At 38.8% G+C, this 17,405-nt stretch overlaps 1 protein-coding gene across 2 annotated transcripts in view; it reads left to right on the forward strand.

The window, feature by feature from the left end:
- The window catches only part of ACVR2A (activin A receptor type 2A), a 52,977-nt gene that overhangs the window by 27,547 nt on the left and 8,025 nt on the right, over positions 1-17,405 (forward strand). Inside the window, exons 2-9 of one of the 2 annotated variants that reach the window (XM_028745539.2) lie at positions 390-597; positions 3,382-3,491; positions 4,895-5,049; positions 10,287-10,310; positions 12,568-12,711; positions 13,835-13,978; positions 14,966-15,111; positions 16,947-17,061. In XM_028745539.2, coding sequence (XP_028601372.1) covers positions 390-597; positions 3,382-3,491; positions 4,895-5,049; positions 10,287-10,310; positions 12,568-12,711; positions 13,835-13,978; positions 14,966-15,111; positions 16,947-17,061 — 1,046 coding nt within the window. The remainder of the gene's footprint in view (positions 1-389; positions 598-3,381; positions 3,492-4,894; positions 5,050-10,286; positions 10,311-12,567; positions 12,712-13,834; positions 13,979-14,965; positions 15,112-16,946; positions 17,062-17,405) is intronic. The other variant, XM_028745549.2, reaches the window with a different exon arrangement.

Raw genomic sequence — 17,405 nt, forward strand, 5'->3', positions numbered from 1 at the left:
TTTGACAACAAGAAATCGAGCTTTTAATGTCATCAGCCCAGTCCTGTGGAATAGAGATTCAGCAGGCATCTTCTGTGCTAACCTTTAAACGCCTGCTGAAAACATTTCTATTCTGCAAAGCCTATGCAGGGAATTAAGAATCCATTCTTCCCCAATTGTTAATTGATGTCTTAACATATGGTTTTTATTGTATGGTTTTATGTTTTATTGCTCTAACAATCTGATTTTTAAAAAATGACAGCCATATATAAACACGTTTGTTAAATAAATAAATGGTGAAGAATATACGTATATAGTATTGATAAATTTAATGCTGTTTTGTTCTGAACACCCAAAACATGTTGCAGCCTTATTGAATGACTTGGTTTGTAATTGATTTCCCCATGTAGGTGCCATACTAGGCAGATCAGAGACACAGGAGTGCATCTTCTACAATGCTAATTGGGAAACCGATAAAACAAATCGCAGTGGCATTGAACTGTGTTACGGTGATAAAGATAAAAGACGACATTGCTTTGCAACGTGGAAGAATATTTCTGGAACTGTTGAAATTGTGAAAAAGGGTTGCTGGCTGGACGATATTAACTGTTATGACAGGCAAGCTAACTAATACTACTTTTTCATTTGTTATTCATGTATGTGTTTAAAAAGTAATGCTTGAATAAAGTCTGCACAGCTTATAGTTCAATTGGGCAGCTTCAAACCCAGAGCGTCTTGATCTTACAGAGCCTTTTAACGTAATGCCAACCCAATTTTTTGAGTGTCACTATCTCAGCATTTGCCATTTGTAACTTTAAAGGTAAAGGTAAAGGTACCCCTGCCCGTACGGGCCAGTCTTGCCAGACTCTAGGGTTGTGCGCCCATCTCACTCAAGAGGCCGGGGGCCAGCGCTGTCCGCAGACACTTCCGGGTCACGTGGCCAGCGTGACATCGCGGCTCTGGCGAGCCAGAGCCGCACACGGAAACGCCGTTTACCTTCCCGCTTGTAAGCGGTCCCTATTTATCTACTTGCACCCGGGGGTGCTTTCGAACTGCTAGGTTGGCAGGCGCTGGGACCAAACGACAGGAGCGCACCCCGCCGCGGGGATTCGAACCGCCAACCTTTCGATCGGCAAGCCCTAGGCGCTGAGGCTTTTACCCACAGCGCCACCTGCGTCCCTATTTGTAACTTTAGGGTGCTGGCAAACATACATTCAAACATACAGAAGTCGGCGTTGTCACAAACCACCACCTGTACAACGCCCACAAATTTCAACCAATTATCACTTACTGTTTATTGTCTGGAAACAAAAAGAAATGCATTGGATTTTGCCATTGGGATTCATTTATTACCTTAGTCAGTGTTAGCAGATTGGGGTAGTAAATCATCCCACAGTTTTTCATAAACAAATGGTTGAAGAAACGTCAAGCGAGTGCCAGTAAGTTGGCATAAGCCATATAATGTTGTTTGGGGACAGTTCTCTAACCAAGGACAGCTTTCTTTCAGGTTTTTTAATGGGGTTAGAAAAACACTTTTAAAGTTAGTTTTCAGTTGAAATACTGTTTTTTTCTAGTCAGCAATATTTTACAATATTTTATATAGCACTTACACTTTGTATGTTTGTATATCAGGAGATTTTTAGCGCTTGATATTTTATATTTTTAGATATGCTGCAAACCGCCCAGAGTGGCTGGGGAAACCCAGCGAGATGGGCGGGATATAAATAAATTGCTGTTGCTGCTATTATTATTATTATTATTATTTATTTTATTATTTTGTTAATGTAATTGAAAATAAATACCATAGCTGTTAAAGGAACAGAAAGCATGTTGTCTACTCAATATGGAAGGGCAAATGTTTACTGCACAAATTCTGATCTTTAAGGTGCTACAAGATTCCTTGTTGTTCATCAACAGATAGCGGCTGTTTGAATGAAACCATTAATTTAGAGGTTGACTCATTCTAGTTTTAGTGGACTGATATATTAAAATTACTTTCTACTCATATTTAGTACCAGAATTTTAAGTTGTGCCGGACAAGATTTTTGCTCTGTCTGCTTTTAAAAACTGGGGGGGGGGTACCTCTAGGGATGGCAGAAGGAATAGATTCCCTTTGGAATAGATTCCCTTCAGAAGCCACCACATCAAGACTTGTTGTGCTATTAGAGGTGAGAGTGAAAAAGGGCAAGCACTGATAGGGTCCCCCCCCCGCCCCCCAATACCTGGAGATAAACTTTCTGTCAGCTTTTTTAAAAAAGGAGGCTTTCACTTATATATCCAAGGGCTAGCAGAAACTGAGTTATCACGTCTTCCTCTCCCAAGTCCTGCAGATGCTCTTTTGAAGGATATACTCTGCTGAATATGGTGGGCTGTGGTGGTAGAGAGCTGAGAAAAGGGGAGATGGGTGCATAGTCCCTGAAAATGGGGTTGAGGCACCATCCATTATCAGGATTGGACCCCGTAACTTATGTAGATATACTTCTAAGTATACTTATATAGAGAATAATTTTAAAATGTAGGTGGCTAGATAATTAATTTGTGATATTAAAAGGTGGATGAATTTCATTGTATTTGTGGGGGGGCAGTATCCTGGGTGAATATGTTCTGATTCTTCTGTATAAGATAGTGTAAAAATAATAACAGTCGATCAGTTAACATGTTAAACTAAATTAAAACAAGAGAAGAGATGTAGTAAAATACAAAGTGTGAAATCACAGTAGCATGTTTTCAGTCCAGTCTTAATTGGTGCAAGTTCCATAGTTTTCAGCCTCTGAAAGTCAACTTTCCAAAAACATCCTGGGGGTGCCAGGTTGGGGAAGGATGACATGCTAAAATTAGTCTGAAAAGAAGCTACTTTGATTCATACTTTAAATTAAGGTTCACCTGAAATGGAAGTCCCTTTTAACAAAATGTTTTGCACCTGCCACTTGAAAGGAGGCATTCTATAGTACACACAGTTCTTCTTTCTTGGCAGAGATGGAGGCAGATCAGCCTCTATATATATTGAGTAGCTTGTGTCTTTTAAAGTGGCTCCTAGGACTTTAAAGGTCCACAGCAATATGCACAGCATGATCTGCAGCAGTATTAAAAGGGAAGCAATGGGCAGTGTGATTTGCTAAGAGTGGTGAATGGATCACAATTTCGTAGTGAAAGGTAACCTGCTGCTTGGGGGGAAATGTCATGCATTCTGTAACATCACCTTACATCACAATAAATGAGCCAAATGAAAAGTTGGTACAGATCTGGTTTAAACACCTGCAACAAGGATATTCAAATGTAGATTCATGACGCAATGTTTTAAAAGCAGATATTTTATTACTTTGCATTAGTTGCTGGAGACTCATTTTGTGTATTTATACTATTGTAAAATGAAGATGAGTAACTGGTTTTAAACCCTTTCAGAACCGACTGTATAGAAAAGAAGGACAGTCCTGATGTGTTTTTTTGCTGCTGTGAAGGCAACATGTGCAATCAACATTTTTTCTACTTTCCAGAAATGGAGGTCACACAACGTAAGTTCAGTTTTTCTAGTTAGTCACGGTTAGTCACAGTTCAATTTCTGCAACATTGAGAAATGTTATTTCCCCTCACTTATTTGTGCTGATCTTAAGAGAACTTCTGTTAATAAGAACTTTTATAATCATTCAAATGAAATCTTAGTTATCCAATTTCAGAAGGACTTTGTAACATTAAAAGCTACATGCTTGTAAATAGCTGTGTTTCCAACGGTCTTCAGTCCATAAATATCCTTTGTAACAATTTCATGTCTTGGTCACTGATCATAATAGATGTCTATACACAGTGATACGAGTAGTTCAGTTTGGACATAATGTAATCATATTTACAGGAACAACAATAAGAACAAACCATGGAGGCCATTGGGTGTTCTGTTCCTGTTCCCTTTCCTTCCTCATCTCTTTCCTGATACATCACTGTGAAAAGAAGAGTGGAAGCATATACTTCCATTTTGTTGCATTGGTAGTTCAAACTATGCTTATTGCAGGGATGACTAACCTTTTGACAACTGGGGCCAATGGGAGTAAGAGTCCTGGAGGGCCACAAGTTTGCCACTCCTGGTTATATTGAAACAAGCTGGGGTCAAACAGTGGTCTGTCATACTGGCTTGTTTAAACTAACCAAAGTTTCCTGTTCAGATGTAACCAACATCAGTTAATTGAAACCTGGAAGAGGAGATTCTTCAAGTCTCTTGGCCATACCAGAGGAGGACTGGGAAGTGAGCAGGTGTGAGGCTCATTCCCATAACACTAAACTATGGTTTAGCATTGTGGCTGAAATGGACTAAATTAGATGTACTGTAAATAGCGTGAATCAAATTCAAAGATATTCCTGCAAAATCAATAAACTATTCACTGAATGCAAGTGGTAAATATGAACTGGCAAACACTAAACAGCTACTTTATATAACGTTTTGCTAAATTTAGTACTTAAAGCACAAAGGGTAAAATTATTCTTAACATTCACTTTGTCATTGATTCATACTGAAAATAACTTCTCAGCAAGAATTTTAGCATTTTGATCATTCTTAAATTTGGGAACTATTTTTAAGTATCCTTAGAGGGTCTTAAAGTAGTTATGTGTCTGACACATGGGAGATAAAGTGATACTGCTTTCTGGAGCAAATTCTGCTGATGAGATACAACACAAGCTTTCAAGTCTCATAACATATGTCAAGTATAAATGAATAAATGGGCACAATGAAAGCATCTTAAATGAAAGTTGAAATGCGAGCTTAAACCTTTCAGTGTTTAACCTTTGATCTGATTTAATCCATTGATATCATGATGCTCTTTTTCATATTAAGTCCATTTTACATTTCTCTGTTTTTAAGAATTGGTACTTTTCTGCTTGGTATTACGCTGTCAGAAGACTAACTGGGAACTTTTCTCCCCTGCAGCTACTTCCAATCCTGTTGCATCTAAACCACCCCTTTTCAGTACCTTGCTTTATTCTCTTGTGCCTATAATGGGAATTGCAGTGATCATACTGGTTTCATTTTGGATGTACCGACACCACAAATTAGCATATCCTCCAGTACTTGTACCAACCCAGGTAAGCCAGTTATTTTGATCTGAATTCATTTGTTGCAGAAAGATGATGGTGAGTGACTGGATCTAATGACTAGGATCAAAAGAAGTATGAGTGGAGTTCTCCTTCAGCAGTGGCTTCTTACCTAGCTTCTCATTTTCACTGCAACGTCTTGCTCTGTTGAGAGTTTTGGAAGTGTCAGCATGTGGTGTGGAAATCTTCCAACTAGAGAAAGGAGTTTATGGAAACTGGGGGCTTCTTCCCCAGCCCTTGCATGAATGAAGGTGTCCTCTGTTCCCTGAAGTGACTGCCAGGATGGTGGTTGAATGTTCTGCATAACTAATCCATTGTAAACTTCATATCTATCTTCTGGGATTCATTCATAAAAAAGTACAGAGATTTTAGACTTAAAAAACAAACTTGTAGGTTTTGGTCTTGGAAGTATTAAACATTAGAATCTTAAAGGTAAAGGGACCCCTGACCATTAGGTCCAGTTGTGACCGACTCTGGGGTTGCGGCGCTCATCTCGCTTTATTGGCCAAGGGAGCCGGCGTATATCTTCCGGGTCATGTGGCCAGCATGACTAAGCCGCTTCTGGCGAACCAGAGCAGCACATGGAAACGCCGTTTACCTTCCTGCCGAAGCAGTACCTATTTATCTACTTGCACTTTGACGTGCTTTCGAACTGCTAGGTGGGCAGGAGCAGGGACCTAACAACAGGAGCTCACCCCGTTGCAGGGATTCAAACCGCCGACCTTCTGATCAGCAAGTCCTAGGCTCTGTGGTTTAACCCACAGTGCCACCTGCGTCCCTATTATTCTAACATTAGAATCTAGCAGCATCTTAAGAAATGTTACTCTAGAAGAAAGTACTTCTTGACTCCCTGCATAGTTGGAATTATGGAACTCACTCCCACAGGATGGCCCCACAGTAGTGGCCCACCAGCTTGAATAGCTCTAAAAGAGGATGAGACAAATTCATGGAATATAAGGCTATGTTCCATTTCCACTGTTAGAGGCAGTTTTGTAATTTTGTGTTTTGCCATGCCCCCATGGCAGCTACTTAGTGACTGATGTCTGCAGCATTGGCCCAGAATTCAGAATGTGCCTACTTCACAACCTGTAGCATAGAAAGTCACTGGAGAAAAAATCCAGTTCATTAAAACTTAAATTTACTGAACTAAAATTAAAAGTGAGGCGGTCTGTTATATGTGTCGTAAAGGCAGGGCACACAAGCTTTACACATGGTGCTGAATAATTTGATTGTATTCAGGCATTAGTCGTGTTGTTTAATAAGCTGAGATAAAAGCAAGTCTCTTGGGTGTGCATGCAAACAGGAAGCTCTGAATGTCCTGTCAGATAGCTAGAAGTGGATACAATCTGTGACAAGGGAGGTGATGCTTTTGGTGAAGCTATGATTACCACTTGAGCTTGTTTCAACTAGTGCATTATTCAGTGCTGATACATATTATCTTGGTTTCTCTGGAATCACCTGTTTTTAAAATTAACTTCCCTTTTGCCTTTACTTCCTTTTTGTCTCTACTTGTTGTTGTTGTATGTGTGCATGTACACATTTGCATGCATGTACGCGCGCGCGCGCACACACACACACACACACAGACACACCAATGCACCTAAGTTAGTCATGGCCATTAACTTGAGTGAGTCTAGTCTGAGTTGGACTAGCATTGATTACTACCTATTGTGTTTATAAATCAGAAAATAAACATGATCTGATTTTTTTTAAAAAATTGTTCCTATGATACAGATTTTATAGGATTGAATTCTACAATGGACTCGATCCTATAAAATATTATTGATAATAATATACAGATTCTTATTAGCATTTTTGTTGCAGAAATTTGGCTAGATATAGAGCTTTTGATGTAAACTCATTAATGCAACAGTACAGATGAGGATATTGACACATTTGCACCAGGTGTAAGGAGGGTGCCCATATGTTTAGGATTATTGCAATGGAAAAGGAATTGTTCATGATATACTGGTCTTTTTTATATTAAAAGCCTAAAGGTCAAATGGTTTCCCTTGGAGATGAGCACTACCTCATTTTTATGAAGTATCTCTCTTAGCTGACCAATTTGGAATCATTTTGTGTAAACGCTGTTAAGAACTAAATTGCTGTCAGTGTTTGCTGCTGCACAGTGATCTCTTCTAGTTTGAGGGCTATTTTAAGCATGTTCAGGTGGTACAGTACTTCTCAAAAGCATGCAGGTTGAGAGAGCACATGGGAGAAATAATTTTAAAATGTACCTCCACACCAGAATCCTCCTTCATGTTGGTTTAAATAGGCTGCTTAGTTTTGGAAGTTTTCAGAGATCTTCTTTCCACTACACCCAGTTTCCTCATAGATTTGTCTCTATTACATGTTTCAGCTGCAGTTTTCAGCACTTTAAAAATGCAGCTCAGTTCAGGAAAGAAAGTTTTGAATTTTGCAATAGTAGCTGATGGTTTATAGATAACTTTATAAGCTTCTGTTTTCTATGAACCAGCTGTGTTTAAAAGTTTACATATGTAATTTGATGAATAAATCTTGTCATAAAACAATTTTGCGGGAGCTAGTTAATGTGAGGATACTGGGTTTCATAAGGCTAGCCTGCATCTACTGTTGCATGGTGGCTATTATTTAAATTGAATGTGCAAAATCATTCTTAGTAGCTAAGCAGAGTTTATTTACTGTTCTGGTTCCTTTAAAAGTGGCTCATCTTTCTCTTAGTTTATTGTTAAACCAAGCTTGTGTTGCAAACACTTAAAAGCATGGTTCTGATTAAAAATGAAAGTGGTGAAATGAAGTTGGTCTTTCCATGACAATAAAAGCAACAGTCATGGGAAACTTGGAGTATTTCCATGTTTCAAGAGTGTCCTAAGACAAAGTGCAAAGTGGAGGGATAGTGCAAGTCTGATTCTCAAAGCCTGTTGTCTCATGCTGCTGTGGAATGGGTTAAAAGGCCTTTCTTTCTTTCTTTCTTTCTTTCTTTCTTTCTTTCTTTCTTTCTTTCTTTCTTCTTTTGTGGCATTACATTTTTTTTAAAAAAAATTATTCTTAGTACTTAACTGTCGTACGTATTGACAGTTGTTTGTTTATTTTTTTAAAGTATACCCTGCCTTTCATCATTGTCATTACCAGGTTACAGCATGACATAAAAAAAAAGAAAATCAGTAAAATGAAAACAACAAAAATCATTAAAACAATTAAAAACAGCTCAAGCATGAAGACTTAGCTTTTTAGATTTTGTAAACTTCTTCCTCACTCTGATGCCTCCTTTCATTCTCTGAACATAAAATTTCAGTTTATTACTAACTTAATATTTATTTTACTTAAAATATTACATTCTCAAGGCTGCCTATATTATACATATTGCTGGTGTATAATATAAAAATACATATGCAGTACAAAAATATCGATATAATAATGCCCTGAACTTAGCAGATGTGTTGGAGTATATCTAAAATGTGTAAGTGTATCGGCACTGCAAATAGAGGTAGTTGCAGCGTTTCAGAAATGGTTTTGTTCTGCACATTATTCCTTGCTGTACTGATAGATTTTGGTGTTGGACAGTTTATCCTCTGAACAAAGCTTTTCGATATTGTGATTCTGTTCCTAGAATTACATGTTCCTTTCCGTTCCCATCTTCTTCTCTGTCTAGATTCTTTTTCAGCTTTGTCCTGTACCCCCTGTCTTTTTCTCTGCAGCTCTACTCTTTCCAGCGAACCCTTATATTTCATTTCCATCCGGAGATGAAGAAGGATGTCCTCTTTTGTATATTATATCCCACTTCTCTTGTCAGCAGGATCTAGGCCTTTTTGTTCGTATTTGTAAAAACTGCCATACTGTTGGTCTTTTACTAAATTACTATTTTAGGTTGGTATTTAGTAATATGAGGGTTGCATATTACCACTGTAGGTGGTTAATATGGGGTTGTAGCCACCTTTTTATTTCCTTTATTTCTTGTATTTTTTTTTATTGCTCATTCCCATTGGTGCTCAAGTAAAAGTGAACTAAATACAAATGATCTTTCAAAAATAAGCGAGAATCCATAAATAGGACATAAATGGTTTAAAGGTTTTTTTAAAAAATATACCTTAGGCTCCAGATTTTGTTTCAGAAGCTCTGGAGTTTGTACAGTCATTGCCAGCATAAAACTTAAATGAAACTGAGGGTTTTACTGAGAGTAATTTAATAGCAAATCAGAGAACAAAACTGAGAGAAAGCAGTGCATTTATAACGTTTTTTTTAGTTGACCTCCCAGAATAGAAGTATTAACTCAAAAAGTAAAAGTTCACTTTAAAAAGAAAGTTAAAATAGAGTTGTGTTTTTGTTTTTCTTATTATTATTTTTGGATCTCACTTCAGAATGTTTTAAGCTACTATTAGATGATGCAATGCTGCCCTCTGGTGTAATGTAGAAACATATCACATTCTTCATACTTGCATATTACTTTAGACAAGTTGAAAAGTTCATAGTAATGTCTATAAAATCATCTGTTTAATCGGTGATTGAACCCATGTTCGAAACTCCCATTGGTCCTACACATGTTTTGCGACAAGGAATTTCATTAGTACAAGCAGTTTCTGAGCTCTGGGCGCAGTACTGCGCCTAAGATTTCAGATTAAAACTGCAAAGTGGAAGGAAAGGAGGGCCTTTTTCTGCCTCCCAAATTTCAGCCACTCTCTGAAGACTGGAAAAGAGACCCTCTTAAGAATATGAGGGGGTTGGGCAGGGGAAGGACTAGACCATGTGAAAAATGAACATAATATTTTAGCTGCAGTTCATTCATTTTCAGCTTTGTATTCTTGTTATTAAAAAAAAGTGTGCCTAGACTTTCCATTGTTGTGGCCATATCTCAGTTTCTAACACTGGATTCAACTTACTAGTGCTACGACTGCATTCTAGTACATCACTGAGATTCTGGTACAATGGCAGCATGCTCAGATTTATTTGACATTGGTTATTTTGTGGAAACTTTATAAAATATCGATTTGAGCATTTGATTCTAAATACAGGATATTAAATACTGAAATTTAATTTGTGTCACACTGAAACTATTGCTGCATCTCTTACAGTCAAAGGAGAATTAATGTAAATTCTTGGGTGATTTTAGTTCTTGATTTTTCTTAAAGAGATCTATACAAAAGCTTAGCAGTAACTTTGTAGTGCTTTCCTTTTATCACTTTTCCTAAGCTTGTCCTTAATTTTTGCTGTATGAAGTAATATTCTTTTGCCTGTGTGTTCTTCTTTACAAGCACGCCTTTCATATAATGATAGAGGTAAGAGGCATTGTTTTATTCATAGCCATGGATATATGGAGTTGTAGACTGGGCCAGGACCTGGGCATTTATAAATGTTTGAGCTAAATAAAAATCATATACGGGAATTCTAGAAAGTACAGCTAGATTTCGTTCCTACAAATTGTTCTTTGTTTCTGTATCACACTATCTGGCTATGACTTGTGATGGCATACCCCAGCATTTTAAGTAGAATAATCTTAATATTGTGCCAACTACAATCAACATGGAATTTATATTCTCTGGGGTCAAATTTTATATTGACATATATGCTTTGCTTCTTGTTTTCAATGAGGATTTATTAGTTATTAGTAACTCCTGTTTTTATAGCTATGGCATGTTGCTAGAAGAAAATATCCAGAAAATGTGAAATAAATGGAAGTAGTAGTTTGACTATGACTGTAATTTATAGATTATTATTGGTAAAGGAACTAAATTAATGGCTTGATTCAGTTTGCTAAAGTCAGAAAGCAGAACCCCACAGTATATTTGAAAGTTGCCCTTTTGTAACCTTTTATACAGGGGCTAGTAAAGAGAGCTACAGAAATAGCAATTCATTAGTTTAACCTCTTGCCAGCTTTAACATTTGCTGTGCTGTGTTGCAAAGATCAGAGCTTGGAATTGAATGGAGGGTGTGTTCAGGGTACTGACAAATTTGCACACTGACAGCTGCAGAGGGGTAGGAACATATGGGAGAAAGCCTTGCTTCCCTTTGGTGTCTCCACCCACCCCGACTGCAAGAATTGAGAGTAGGTGGGGAGGGGGAACAGATAATTGACCTGGCCTCCCTCCGCCCCTCAATGTTTGACGTGAAAGGAATAAACACATTGAGAAGTGGTTTTTATTCCATGGAAACCGTATCCCCTTCCTTGAGCAAGGCCCTGATGGGTGGTGAGGAGTGCACCTTGCTCCAGTAAAAGAACAGCTGGGAGCCTACCTTAATCTCCCGATTGTCCTTTGAAGGGATGCCATTAGTGACCCCACACCTGATTTGTGTAGGTTGGGTTGGTGTGGCTTCCCCAAAACAGCCTCTCAGGCCAAATAAGGAAGGTTGGTAGCCCAAGTTTGGGCTGGAGGTTCCCCACCTTTGGAGTAAGGGCGAGGCAAGCTAGGTAGGAAGTTGCATATTAAAGGTAGAAGTTGGCTCTTTGAGAAGGAGCTCTTCTGTAAAGGAAAGAAGGAATAAAATTTGAACAACTGCCTTCCCTCTGGCTGAGTCCAAAGGGTGCCCAAGACTTGTTCTCCCCTCAATGTATACAGCAAAGTGGGATGGGGAATCCAGGTGACATTTCTGTTATATACACAGCAGAAGTGGGAGTCCATATAGATCAGGGGTGGCCAACTCCCAAGAGACTGAGATCTACTCACAGAGTTAAAGGCTGGCAGTGATCTACCCCCTTTTGGGGGGTTCAGGTCAAAGTTGTTAAGCTTTTTAGGGAAGAGGAAGTGGGGGGGGGGGCAAAAACGTTGAGCTTCTTTGGGCGGAGCCAGTGATCTACCACATACGTCCAGTGATCTACCAGTGGATAATGTTCTACCTGTTGGACGTGCCTGATATAAACAAACTGTTCTTTATGTATTTGCATAACTTGGTTATCATTTGGAAAATTTGTTCCACATATTTGGTCTTGTGTGGCTAAATCTTTTCTGATATCTATTCATTGTCAAGCAAAACTGCCTCATAGAAGAGGGAAGCCTGTGTTTGTTTAGATAGGAAATGTCTAAAATAGGCACTATAGGTTTTTATAGTGTTAAATAATTTTTTAGTTTTAAATGAAATGGTATGCTTGCCTAAAAAGTAGTCTTGCCATCTCATCTAGCCCTGCAATTACACCTGGCAGGAGTAGTCACAACCTGTATGCTGAATGTTACAGAACCTGATACACACAGCTTAAAGGGCCTCAGGTGACCACTTGAGTTCTTCAACAGTTCTCTTGGATGATAGTTTCAACTGTGCCCCAGGAAATACTTGGTGCCTGATGTATGGTTGCTTATTGTAATATGTTTTGAGAAATATTTTTTTCAAGGAGACACAGGTGCAGCCATTCAATTATCTCAACAGATATGATCTTGGTAAGGTTTGGGACACTGCTGTATTAAAAGCCCAGTTTGCCTTCTGCTGTAAATTTTATTGGCAGAACTTGAGCCCCCCCCCCCAATGTGTATGTTTCCCCTTCTCCATGCTAGAGGATTGTAGTACAGAAAACTAGAGTTTAATGGGTTTATCTGTTGTTTCTAGGATCCTGGACCACCACCTCCATCGCCACTGATGGGCCTGAAGCCACTGCAATTACTAGAGATCAAAGCTAGGGGAAGATTTGGCTGTGTCTGGAAAGCTCAGTTGTTAAATGAATATGTAGCTGTGAAAATATTCCCAATACAGGTATATAAACATTCTTATTAAGTGCTACACTGCTGTGAATTACAACTTCTTTGCAAATTGTTACATGTACAATCCAGAGAAATGCTGGAATTTCTTCCTTACACTGTTCTGAAAAGAGTAATATTACAGCAACCTATGAGTATCTAGCTACCTATCTATCTAGGGTGCAGCAGCTCTAGGTATACCATGAATTATGAGACAAATCGGGGCGTTTTGAATAATTCTATTTTATTTAAGTTGGATTTCACTGTTAATAAGGCATCATATGGAGCTGCATCAGAGACTCTCTAAACTTTGGAGTGGGTTGGAGACTTTAGCTTTCGAAAGTGCATGCCCACCCTCCATGCAAAGCTAACTGAGGAAATGGGAGCTTCCCAGAGTGGCTGGGGAAATCAGGCAGATGGGTGGGGTATAAATAATAAATTATTATTATTATTATTATTATTATTATTATTATTATTATTAACTTGAAAAGCAGCTTTTTGTCTGGGATTTAAATGAAGTTTATTATCATATGTGACACACATTAAGGGTCTGGCACCTTGATGTTAGTGTTACCATTTTTGCTAATTTGCATTGATTTCACTTGCAACTAAGTTTGCAGTCCTAGCCTCACTTACCTGGGAGTAAGCCCCTTTGAATTAATTGAAACTAATTTGGGCTGTAATCCTAATCCTGCATATCAAGAAGTAAGCCCCAATGAAATCAACAGTATTTACTCCCATGTAGTAGGGTTAGCTGGATACCTAACCCATAGACTGCAATCCTAACTTGTTCCATCAGTGCAAGGATTTCTACTTGCACAGTGGAATTTCCTGCCCTTCTGCCCCTACACCCCCTAAATCTGTTCTGGGGATACCATTGCACAAGCAAAAATCCTTGTCCTGATGGAACAAATAAGTTGGATACCATTCCTAGTCTGGATCCAACCCATTGTGTCTAAATGGACACAGGTCCATATTTTCCAGGTCTCCTAAATTGCAAAGATTAGCAGTACTTAATTGGATGATTATATAAAAGACTGGTTTTCTTTTGACAGTGAATTAGGGAAACATTATGAAAATGCAGAAGAGATTTTTAATTGACATTTTGAATATATCAAAACACTTTTTTTCTTTTTAAGGACAAACAGTCATGGCAAAATGAATATGAAATATACAGCTTGCCTGGAATGAAGCATGAAAACATACTACAGTTTATTGGTGCTGAGAAACGAGGCACCAACATTGATGTTGATTTGTGGCTAATAACAGCGTTTCATGAAAAGGTTTGTTGTCTTTGTCAAGTACTACAGTTTTCATAACAGCCCCCTACTGCCTACCGTCTCTGAAAAAATGTTTGCTGTAAGAAAATGGATTTGGGGTATAGTCCTAAAGCATCTGTACTTCAACAGGCTATTAAAAGTAGTTCTGGCCCTCAAACAATGAGTGTTTGCTGCGAATGTATATGGCAAAAAAAAAGTGCATTCTTACTTCTACCATATTAGGCTAAGGTTAAATTGTATTATGGATCTTGGAGGTGGAAAAACTCAGCACGAAGTCCCCCACCCCCATATATATTACGTTTATCCTCCCATTCTTTAAAACAAACAAATATGCAGTGTGGTTTATATCCACAGAGCTAATGGCTTTTAATTCTACTTTCAGTTCTGTTGAACAGACCTTGTGGTGTGAAAACCATCTCTGTATTCCCACTGAGTTCCCTACCCTATGATCTTATGCACAGAGTATCTTGGGTATCTATGGTTTTAGAACTGTGGATGTAATTAAGATGGGTGCCTAAATGTGTATGCTATTCTCTACGTTCCTTGGAAATTTCCACGCACCTTTCCAGTTCTAAAGCCCATGCTAGCTTACCAGTGGCTATTTTTTCCCTTATGTGTAAATCTGGTAGAATTAGACTGAAAGGGAGTTCAGGATAACTGTCACATTGGAAATCAAACAGTTACCATGTCATCTCTAACAGGCGTGCATCCTAGTCAAGGCACTTATCAGAGCTGCATTCTAAATGTGTATACAAACTTCGTTCTTGCAGCAGTACTGGAAATTGTGTGGCTCTGTCTTGATATTGCAGTGAATAAGGAGAAGCCTATGCTAGTCAAAAACACCTTTGTGTACATTGGAGCACTTGCAAAGATCTGCAGCTGGGACACTTGTACTAGTTGTTTTACAACTATATCTTGTTATAGCCAGTTTGGAGGGGGACGATGTTGAAAACCTGTAAGATGTAAAAAAAATTATTCTCTTTTGTTTAGGGTTCACTTACTGACTTCTTGAAGGCTAATGTAGTCTCATGGAATGAGCTATGTCACATTGCGGAAAGTATGGCTAGAGGTTTGGCATACCTTCATGAGGACATCCCTGGTCTAAAAGATGGACACAAACCAGCTATATCCCATAGGTAAGAGATTTCACGTACAGTGGTACCTCGGGTTAAGAACTTAATTCGTTCTGGAGGTCCGTTCTTAACCTGAAACTGTTCTTAACCTGAAGCACCACTTTAGCTAATGGTGCCTCCCGCTGCTGCCGGAGCACAATTTCTGTTCTCATCCCGAAGCAACATTCTTAACCCGAGGTACTATTTCTGGGTTAGCGGAGACTGTAACCTGAAGCATATGTAACCCAAGGTACCACTGTACTAGCTGAACTGTCACTGCATCTTAAATGTAAACAGAATAAATTAACTTCACACTCCTTCAGAGGTCCAGTAGTTGTATTATTTTATGTGATTGCATGACTGTAAGAAGTATATCATGTTTAGAGTTACGAAAAGCAACATTTGTGTGTTGGTTGCCAAATTTAATTGATAATATTTATTTTGACGGTTTATATATCATTTAGTTACAACTGTAGTGTGCAAAATACTCATTACGGTGAAAATAAAAAAACGAGTTAAAACGATAAAATTGTCATTAAAATAAAATAATTAAAATAAAAACAATTAAAATAGTATAATTTCCATCTCACTTACCTAATTCCAACCGCATCTGATGGGGTAGGGTTTCACGTAAAAAAAAACTTCAGGCCACTTTATAAATATGGTTCTTAAAGAGGAGGAGAACCTCAGGCCCAGGACCCAAATGTGCCCCCCCCCCCCGCTTTATCTGGTCCACAGGATTCTCCTAAGCTCATCTCTCTCACTGGGGCTTCACTATGCCCTCCTGGAGTGCTGTGGCCAGGCTAGAACATGTCCATGAACCTTGGTGATGCCTCTTGCTTGCCTGGATAGGGAAATGTGTGTGGATCTGAGGGAATGAAGCCCACTGGCTAAAAGCGACACACACACCCCGCTCTAAAAAGTGAGTTTAAAAGTGCCATCTGACACATTCATTTCTCTTAAATACTATTTTAGTGATACTTACACTATGAAAAGCCACTTTTCCATTACATAAGCAGTGGAACAATACACCAGACACCAATATTAGTTTTGATGGATGAATGTATTTCTCATGGAGATGCTTGTGGCGTTGAAGGGCAAGAAAACTTGTTACTCTCTAATTATATGACTGCGTATTTTACTGCTAAAAACAGCAGGTGCCTTCACCCCTTCAGTTCAAGACTAGGGCTTAGGAAGAATACAAAAATAATTGTTTACCTGTGTTGAGTTGTGCCCAACAGCAAGGAGAGTTCAGGTTTTAGTTTTCCCATGCCTCCTTGCAGGATCACAAATACAGAAAAGGTCTGAAACTCCAGCTTTCTGCCCCAGATTTGTGAAGCTTGTGAAGTAAAGTTAGCAAACTGAAAAACCTCTCTGAAGTGGCTTGTGGTAGTTCTTACACCATTACTATTCCTTCACTTGGCCCAATGAAAGCAATCTTTTAAAAAGAACAAACCGTGATAATGGCGTGAAATGAGCGTGAGTTCAGGATCCTCTCCCCAATTCATATTAAATGGTTAGAAGAGAAACTGCCTCTCCTTTCTGCCCTCTACTCAATTCTCTGTAGTGGAATGGTGGAATGATTTGTTTCCCTTCCCATTAGGATTTTGAACGTGCTGTAGCAGAGATGCACCTTAAGAGCAAACAGCCTTCCTTCTCAGACGGCCCAAGGGTTGCTGGTGATCACTGCTTACAGTTTTGTAAAAGCCAACATTTGTGAGCCCCTGATGATAGTTACACTTAATGAATAAATCTAAGCTGAGGTTGAAACATATGCAGATGTTGTTCAGCAAGGTATTTTTAAGCTTTATGATTATGTAGCAATTTTTATATTGGTGTATGTTTTCTTTTTTTTCAAGGGACATCAAAAGCAAGAATGTGTTGTTGAAAAATAATCTTACAGCTTGTATTGCTGACTTCGGCCTTGCTTTAAAATTTGAGGCTGGGAAGTCGGCAGGTGACACACATGGTCAGGTAAGTTTAAAGTTTAAAGAATTGTGATTCTTTATGGGATTGAAATAAATTGCCATATTTTCTGGAGTTTTCCATGAGAGGGAGGAGGCTTGTAGACTTGTTGTCAGACTAGGTCTATCACATCAGTTTTGAATGCTTTCTCTTGATAAAATGTGGCATAGTAATCATTGATACGAGCACTTTAACACTGCAGAGAAACTACCGTATATATTCAGGTAGAAGCCGACTTTTTCAGCACATTCGGCTTACATTCGAGTGAGGCGGTGGCGGAGGGACGAGCAGCCCGAAAGGAGCCCTTTCTCGCCGCTGGTCCCACTGCCCGCCTCTCGCAAGCGCAGGCACAG

This window comes from Podarcis muralis, chromosome 1 (assembly GCF_964188315.1).
Source record: "Podarcis muralis chromosome 1, rPodMur119.hap1.1, whole genome shotgun sequence".
In the NCBI taxonomy this organism is placed as follows: Eukaryota; Metazoa; Chordata; class Lepidosauria; order Squamata; family Lacertidae; genus Podarcis; species Podarcis muralis.